Here is a 9,404-nt window from a genome sequence, read left to right on the forward strand (position 1 = left end):
ATAAATTAGGACAATTTGCCGTGTTTCCATGTTGTATATCTCTATGATTCCAATTGTCTTCTTTCCTCTTTTTGATAAACAAGCCGAAGGGATTTACTTACTCCAAACAGAACAAAGTGCAGGACCTGCTGTTCTATGTGTAGACTAATGCAAATTTTGACATGGTTATTACTGTCTTGCCCAGTATCTCTAATAATGAATTAGGGAAGCAAAAGGAACCATTAAATGGAATGATTTGTTTGTTAAATACATTTCAGACTATTTGTTTGATTGATGAGGATAACCAAAGAAAGATCACATAGACTGAACCCCTTCAGGCTTTAAATATGGGAGCAGTTTCAATTCAGCTCAGCAAATGCCCCACAAGGTTGACAGTTCAGTCATAGTGAAAACTCCTCTTCTCATTCCCAGACTTGGTAATTTGTTAATATCTGATCATTTATTAGATCAATTTTATTTTACTATAATTTTCACTTTAGTGCAGTACAATACCTCCAGTAGGCAATAAGTGAGACACCAAAACATACAAACTCATGGTCCGAAATATATTTTGAGCATCTTAAAGGAGGAAGTGAAGTACAGAGAGAGGGAGGGGAGGTTCCAGGATGGAATTCCAAAACTTAGGTCCAAAGCAGCTATTAATGATGGAGTGATTCAATTTTGGAGGTACAAGTGACCATAAATGGAGGAGCACAAATAAGTCAATTGCATGTAATATTGTAGAAGATGGGGCAGGGGGCGGGGAGTGGAATTAAAAATAAGGATGATCACTTAAAACTGAGGCATTTTCACACTGGAAGCCAGTAAAAATAATGGATGAAGAATTGGTGTTAATTTATACAGACAATACTTTATACTTTAAAGTACAAGAATGTACAATCATCACAGCGATATTGGTGCACTTTCCACTCCCTGGATTACAAATCGATAGTAAATATTAAAAATTTAAATTATAAATCATAAATAGAAAATAGAAAAACGGAAAGTAAGGTAGTGCAAAAAAACCCAGAGGCAGATTCGGATATTTGGAGGGTACGGCCCAGATCCGGGTCAGGATCCGTTCAGCAGTCTTATCACAGTTGGAAGGAAGCTTTTCCAAATCTGGCCGTACAAGTCTTCAAGCTCCTGAGCCTTCTCCCGGAGGGAAGAGGGATGAAAAGTGTGTTGGCTGAGTGGGCCGTGTCCTTGATTATCCTGGCAGCACTGCTCCGACAGCGTGCGGTGTAAAGTGAGCCCAAGGATGGAAGATTGGTTTGTGTGATGTACATGAGTTTAGTTGAACAAAGGTTTACATAGGATAGGTGGATGGAAAACTTCTTTAAGAGCACTGGATTAAGCAAATTTAATGATAGTAAAGAGATAAGGATGTCAGCTGAAAGATGGAGTTTACAATTATCCTGAAAATTATCAGGGTCAAACACAATACTTTGGTTAGGACAGTTTGGTTATGCCTTATTTCCATCTAGTGTAATTTACATATTAATTATTTATGGTTTTATATTGCTATATTTATACTCTATTCTTGGTTGGTGCAACTGTAACGAAACCCAGTTTCCCTCAGGATCAATAAAATATGTCTATGTTGTAAGATCATTAGTGAACTAGGAATAGAGTTAATGGCAGGGACCAAGGATAGTTGTGGGGGTGATGGTCATACTGTGAGAATGTTGAAACAAAAGAATGGAATAACTCTCTGGACCTTATCTAGCATTTAACAAGATCATGGCTGATTTGAGATCACATTTTTCCTGATAATGTATTTGGTTAACATTATCTGTCAACTCTAGATTTAAAATTACATTTCACCTAACATAAATTGCTATTTGGATTGATTCCAACCTTCACTATTTTGTCTGCAAAAGTTTTCTGATTTGATACAAAGACCAGGCTCACAAATTCTGGCTCCACCTGGTTCTAACCATTGGAATGTTTCTGCCTATTCAATCCATCAGTTACACTTATTGAATTGAAAAATTCCAGCAATTATCTTCTAACTTTCAGATGATATAAATCCGGAGCATTTAACCTGTTGAGATCTTATGCAGATTCATGTGGGATGCTACCCATCACACTATATATTATATATTATTTATTTTAATTGCTATGTATTACAAACATGAACCAATTTTCCAAACAAATAAATGATCGGACATAATTCAATATTAGAAAATTAGTTTCATTAAGCGCAACCTTGCTGTTTCTGAACTTTGCAGGTATTTGGTAACATCACATCTCCTCAAAGTCATGCCTTCTACAAGACTGTGTCAGTGTGTTGGGCCCAGGATAGATCCGCCGATATGATGATACCCAGTGACTTGAAGCTGCTCACCTTTTCCACTGCTAATCTCTCAATGAGGATCCAACCTAATCTTCAACAATTTAGATATACTTCCTGTTGTGCAGTCCGAGGGACCTAGTTTCCTTGCATAGCTTGATGGCATACAATAGCCAATTAACCTTTATGTAAAAAAAATCTTAGTTCTTGATCCTCCAAAATATTCCACATGGAATTTAAACTGGAGGTGGCGAAAGGTGGGCTTAAGAAGGAGATTTTTGAAGAAGAGAAGCTGCCTTAAATTTAATTGTGTTTGGTTGTGTGACTGTGTTAGGAATAAGATTATTCCATGCTTTAATTGTGTGGGGGAAAATGAATTGCTGTACACATCTGACTTGGTAGTTAGTATTTCAAATTGAATTGAGTGCCCTCGTCTGCTCCTAATAGGTTTGGGTTTGATGTGGGATTGGTAGTCTATGTCGAGTTGACCATTTAGCATTTTGTAAAAACAGGTCAGGCGGTGTGCTCCAGGTTTATCTTGGAGAGAGTTCCACCTTAATGAATTTAAAAGTTGAGTAACACTCGCTTCTCTCACAGGTATTTGTGACAGATCGGGCTGCCTGTCTTTGGCCTCGCTCGATCTAGCCATCAAACTTTACAACTCCTCCCTTGGAGGGTCAGACACCCTGAGCCAATAGGCTGGTCCTGGACTTATTTCATAATTTACATATTACTATTTAACTATTTGTGGTTCTATTACTATTTATTATTTATGGTGCAACTGTAACAAAAACCAATTTTCCCCGGGATCAATAAAGTATGACTATGATTAGTGCGTTCCTGGCGTATATGGCAAATAAATTTATCACTGGTTTCCAGCCGAGTACAGGTACTGTATTGATTTTAACTGACGTTTGGATGACAAACTCTGCCATCTTCATCAGGGTTGATGGCTGGACTCATCTAGTCTGTGGCATTTATAACCCATTGCCATCCCTCGATTGGCTAGTCCTCCTCCAATCAGGTTTCCGCTGCCCCACCTCGTTTACAGTCAACTTCCAGTTCTTACCTGGAGCGAGACTTTGTTAAAATTCTTTTCCTCTCCTTGTATTTCAATGGCTTTCAGTGGTACAAGTCCACGTCAGTGGGTTTATCGGAAACCCACTTACAGACTTGTAACTCAACAATGACAGCCAGCATCATAGAATGTTTTTTTTCCCCCAACTTTGCTTAACCGTGCGAAAACTATTTCGTATCGAGTCTCCTCAAGGAAATAAGGTAAATACGCACGACGTTCCTACAGAATGGCTACAAGTTGAAGGAAATCAATCGGGCCCTTAAAAGGGTTGACGGAAAATTCAGGAAACATCTCCACGAGGAAACTCTCACTACCGCCTGTCCACGGTTTCAGGAAGGATCACCAGGATCCTGAAGAAATACCGGATTAATACTATCCACAAACCCATAAGGAAACTCGAATCAGTTTATGCGGGTCAAAGATGACTTGGGACTCAGAACGGCTGGCGCTTACTGGATTCTCCGTGAATCTGGAGCCGTGCCTATCAACCAGACGGGACAAGGAGCACAGGAGGTGTATCCGTTTGGGCTACCCAGAGAAATCGGCAGTAGCAGAACACTGCATCATAATGGCTTTAGAATTGACTTCAATAACATTAAACTACTGTGCCGCACCAATGGCATTTGGGACTCTCTGGGTCTGAAATGGTTTTCAAATGGTTAATCAAAGTGGAAAAAAACATTCTATGATGGTGGCTGTTATTGTTGAGGTACAAGTCCGAGAGTGATTTTCAGATAGGCCCACTCACGCAGATTTGTACCACTGAAAGTCATTGAAATAAAACTAGAGGAAAAGAGCTTTAACAAAGACCAAGGTCTCACTCTAAGAACTGGAATTTAATTGCAAACAAGGTGGGACAGCAGAAGCCTGATTGGATGTGGACTAACCAATCAAGAGGGACAGGTAACAGGTGTATAAATACCATCGAACTAGACACGCCCAGGCATCATCTCCGATGAATATGGCAATTTGTCATTGAAATTGATACCTGTATCTGACTGGAAGCCAGAGTTTATTAACCATAATGAAATTTACAGAGTAAATGGCAAAAATATGAGGGGATATGATTGGTAACAAGTTGCAAAACTACTGAGAAAGTAAAGCCAGAACTGATATGATTGGGCAAGTGTAAGATCTCATAGACCCAATGGCCTGACTGGCATCCCATCATCAGTTAAGATATTTATCACCTACCTACCCCCACTACACTGCTGGTGTTCAGGGAAGCAATGAAGGTCTTCCATCTCTCACGGTGTTTATGGCTTCTGTCATGTCTGTGTGGAGAATCAGGAAGACCGTCACAATCAAATGCAGACAGAGTTTTCACTGCTGTTTCCCTAACAATTTTAGTTTACCAGGCAGGGTTGTTAGCCCTGAGCTGAACCAAGATATTTGTCAAGTTATATTTAAAGTAGATTTTGGTAGTTTTACAATGAGTAAACTTTGTGGCCGGTCAAAGTTAAAAAAAAAAAATTCAGTCTTAAGTCCAGAAGATACAGGACAGCAATTCCGTCCAATACTTATTCTGCTTGATCCTTTAGCCTTGTCAATGACTGCACATTAACCAGGAAGCCTGTGAGGCATCTATTTAAGAACTGCATGGTAACTTCACTAGCACCAAGGTGTACACATTTTGAATGAAAATAATTCAAACTTTCAAACTGACACAAGATTTGAACCTGGCAATCCGTATTATAGTCCTGCAAGTACTTTTAGCCAGAGGAGCAAGAATTGGATGTAGTGCCTCTTCTATTGAAACAATACCTTACTTGCTCTCCACATGATCAGGAATTTCGCATGGGGCTGGTATAACTCCACACAAGAAATCCAAGATTTGTTCATCAGGTTGAAACTTCCTGTCAAATGTCCCCATACATACCCGACCCAGATTGTCCAGTTAAGTCATCAACCAATAAAACGGTTGAATGTCAACTTAAACCCATGGTTCAGTTCAAACAGGCCAGCTGAGCTTTATTAAGTTGTTTCCTTTGAAACAACACTGTTTAAACAGAACATAATCCAATTTATATTCTTCATAAGGGAAACGTAAATATGACCAACACAAATCTAAAGTTCTTCACACTAAACCACTGCACAATTTAACTTTTTATAGTTTGAGGAGAAGGATTAAAATGTCAGTCCATACTTTAGACAAGACAATAACAAAAATAGAAAAAATCTTAAATGCCTAAAAATTTCAGTGATATATTACCCAAATTCAAGTAATACAAGATCATACAATCTTTAACCGAACTGAAAATGTAAATTTTTTTTACTACAGATCATCCAGTATGGGAATCTATTTAAATCTTTTCATGCAAGAAAGCAAGCTTCAATTGGACCCAGTCAGGTACTAACCTAAGGTTCAAAACAAATTATGCATTATTGAAACATTAAACAATTGTTGCAGTAAATCAAGAGAAAATTCTTCTCTAAACAAACTGGAACATAAATCACATTGAAATTCAGAAAACAAATATAACAAATTATACAAAGCAAGCAAGTTTTTAAAAAAGATTTGTAAATAAACTTTGCCCTGTAAATGAATAGCTAATATATATCAATACCAAAAGAAATCCATGTTTGAAACAAGTCATTGAAAAATCAATTGTAATAAATCCACTTGTATAAATAGAACAGCTTTAAAATATGAGCGTTGAAATTTTGTCCATTAGCCGAATATAAAAAATCTTTATGATGGTGGCAGCAGCATCTTCTAGGAATCCGTCCGCAACGAAGCTCAAATACTATCCAATTTTTTTAGGATAAAAGGGGCTGGAAAACAATTGACAGAATTTAGTACAACTTGAAGGCTAAAACATAAAACAAGTAGCATGTAGATGCATATCAGTACCGCTAACGTATAGGTTACCAACTTAATGTAGCCGCATAGAATTAGTGTAAAATGAACCAATGGACACGGTGCGGCAGAAGGGTCGGTTTCTGTACTGCACCACTCTGGAACTTAAATATATGTGGGTCTTTAACCTGAAAGTTTACTGTTTCTTTTTCTAGATACACGGCCTGCTGAACGTCCACAGTATTTTGCTTTTATTTCGGTATAATATTTCGCAGGACTCACAGACTTTGAGACTGTTATAGGACTCCGTTTCTTAACCGGGATGCATGGGAGGAGGGAAAGGAATAGACCTTGCAACTTTCAAATAATGTAACGCCGTCTCACGTTGCAAGGTCGGTCGATAGATAATCGCTCCAGACCTAACTCCCGCGTACATCTTTTCGGTCTGGAACAGACCGCAAACTTACAGCCCAGCTCAGGCCCCCCGACACCCTCCCCCTGTGTGGCCAGTCTGTACAGCGGAGCGGACCGGATCACGTCCACGTGTGAGCGGTTCAGTGCGGGTCACCAGGCAGGCCGAGCACAGGGACGGCAGGCCTCCCCGTTGTCCTGTTCTAGCTTGGTCACTCACTCGCCCGCAGGATGGCGACGTAAATGAGGAAGTAGCGGAGGGAACGCCATACGTCTGCCCTCATCTTCCTGCGCAACTCCTCCGGATCCATTTTCGGTCCTAACGCTTCCATCCTGAACATGGCGGCGAGCACACAGCTGCGACCGGGACACCTCCGTCTGCCACACACGCGCACAAGCACGCCCCCTCAAAACCACGTGACCGCTCCCTCCTGATCATCAACTAGCGAACCCATCAGAGACCCGCTAATCATCAACCGGGCGGGGCCACGTCCCACAACCGAACCAATCAGCGACCAGCTGCTCATCAATAAGGCGGGGCCATATCCCACCCACCGAACCAATCAGCGAACCGCTGTTCATCAACCGGGCGGGGCCACGTCTACGCAAATGCGTGACCACTTTCCACCAGCGATACACTTCTCATTAACTGGGAGGGGCTACGTCCCACCAGCGAACCAATCAGTGTTCCCCACTAATGAACCGGACTACGCCCCTCCCCGCCCCGCCCCGCCCCATCGTCGTCATGTGACCAGCATTCTCGTTTGGAGCGGCACTCACAGCGGGGTGGAGGAACTCAGCAGGTCGGGCAGCATCCGTGGAAAAGATCGGTCGACGTTTCGGGCCGGAACCCTTCGTCAGGACTGAAGAGGGAAGGGGCAGAGGCCCTATAAAGAAGGTGGGGGGAGGGTGGGAAAGAGAAGGCTGGTAGGTTCCAGGTGAAAAAAACAGTAAGGGGAAAGACAAAGGTTAGATTAGATTAGCCTCAACGTTATTGCCATTGTGCCGAGTACAGATGCAAAGCCAATGAAATGCATTTAGCGTCTGACCAGAAATGCAAAGAATAGTGTTATTTACAAAATAACTGTGAATAAAAATAGTGCTACAGTGCACAAATATAAAAGTACTGAGACAGTAGAATATGGGTGCAATAGTGCTAAGCGCTGTGATGACAGGTTCAGCAGGGTCACAGCCTTGGGGAAGAAGCTCTTCCTGTGCCTGCTGGTTTGGGAGTGAAGGCTCCTGTAGTGCCTACTGGATGGGAGGAGAGTAAAAAGTCCATGGTTAGGGTGAGATGCATCCCTGACAATGCTTTTTGCCCTGCTCAGGCAGCATTTATGGTAGATGTTCTCAATGGTGGGCAACTGGGTGCCAATAATTCGCTGGGCAGTTTTCACCACACACTGAAGTGCTTTGCGGTCCGATACGATACAATTGCCATACCACACTGAGATGCAGTTGGGGTGGGGGAGGGGAAGCAGGGAGGTGATAGGCAGGAAAGGTGAAGAAGGAATAGGGGAAAGCACAATGGGTAGTAGAAGGAGGCGGAACCATGAGGGAGGTGATAGGCAGCTGGGAGAGGGGGCAGAGTGAAATAGGGATAGGGGAAGGGAGGGGGAGGGAATTACCGGAAGTTGGAGAATTCTATGTTCATAGCAAGGGGCTGGAGACTACCTAGACATTCACTTCTAAAGGAATAGAGTATAGGAGCAGGGATGTGATGTTGAGGCTCTATAAGGCGCTGGTAAGACCTCACTTGGAGTACTGTGGGCAGTTTTGGTCTCCTTATTTACGAAAGGATCTGCTGACGTTGGAGAGGGTACAGAGAAGATTCACTAGAATGATTCTGGGAATGAGAGGGTTAACATGAGGAATGTTTGTCTGCTCTTGGACTGTATTCCTTGGAGTTTAGAAGAATGAGGAGGGACCTCATAGAAACATTTTGAATGTTGAAAGGCATGGACAGAGTGGATGTGGCAAAGTTGTTTCCCATGATGGGGGAGTCTAGTGCGAGAGGGCATGTGTTAAAGATTGAAGGGCGCCCATTCAGAACAGAGATGCGAAGAAATTTTTTTAGCCAGAGGGTGGTGAATCTATGGAATTTGTTGCCACAGGCGGCAGTGGAGGCCAAGTCATTGGGTGTAATTAAGGCAGAGATTGATGGGTATCTTAGTAGCCAGGGCATCAAAGGTTATGGTGAGAAGGCGGGGGAGTGGGACTAAATGGGAGAATGGATCAGCTCATGATAAAATGGCGGAGCAGACTCGATGGGCTGAATGGCCGACTTCTGCTCCTTTGTCTTATGGTCTTAGACGGTATATGAGGTGTTGCTCCTCCAACCTGAGTGTAGCCTCATCATGGCAGTAGAGGAGGCCATGTATGGACATATTCGAATGGGAATGTGAAGCAGAGTTGAAGTGGGTGGCAACCGGGAGATCCTGTCTGTTGTGGCAGATGGAGCGGAGGCGCTCGATGAAGCAGTCCCCCAATCTGCATCGGGTCTCACGGATGTAGAGGAGGCCGCACCAGGAGCACCGGATGCAATAGATGACCCCAACAGACTCACAAGTGAAGTGTTGCCTCACCTGGAAGGACTTTTTGGGGCCCTGATTGGTGGTAAGAGAGGTGGTGTAGGGACAGGAGAGGGAAAGATGTGCTTAGTGGTGGGGTCCTGTTGAAGGTGGCGGAAGTTGCGGAGGATAATGTGCTGGATTCGGAGGCTGGTGGAGTGGAAAGTGAGGACAAGGGGAACTCTGGCCCTGTTGTGGTTGCGGGAGGATGGGGTGAGGGCCGAAGTGCGGGAAATGGAGGAGATGCGGGTGAGGGCATCATTGATGATG

General features: G+C 42.8%; 1 protein-coding gene across 1 annotated transcript; it reads right to left on the reverse strand.

Moving 5' to 3' along the window:
• Positions 1 to 4,133: 4,133 nt before the first annotated feature.
• tomm5 (translocase of outer mitochondrial membrane 5 homolog (yeast)) lies at positions 4,134 to 6,979 on the reverse strand. The gene is made up of 2 exons (XM_063069060.1): positions 6,785 to 6,979; positions 4,134 to 6,128 (listed from the first exon to the last, which is right to left on the reverse strand). The coding sequence occupies exons 1-2, from the start codon at positions 6,903 to 6,905 to the stop codon at positions 6,094 to 6,096; spliced, it is 156 nt and encodes a 51-aa protein (XP_062925130.1). The 5' UTR covers positions 6,906 to 6,979; the 3' UTR covers positions 4,134 to 6,093.
• Positions 6,980 to 9,404: the final 2,425 nt, after the last annotated feature.

The sequence above is a fragment of the Mobula hypostoma genome, chromosome 16 (assembly GCF_963921235.1).
Source record: "Mobula hypostoma chromosome 16, sMobHyp1.1, whole genome shotgun sequence".
Taxonomy (NCBI): Eukaryota; Metazoa; Chordata; class Chondrichthyes; order Myliobatiformes; family Myliobatidae; genus Mobula; species Mobula hypostoma.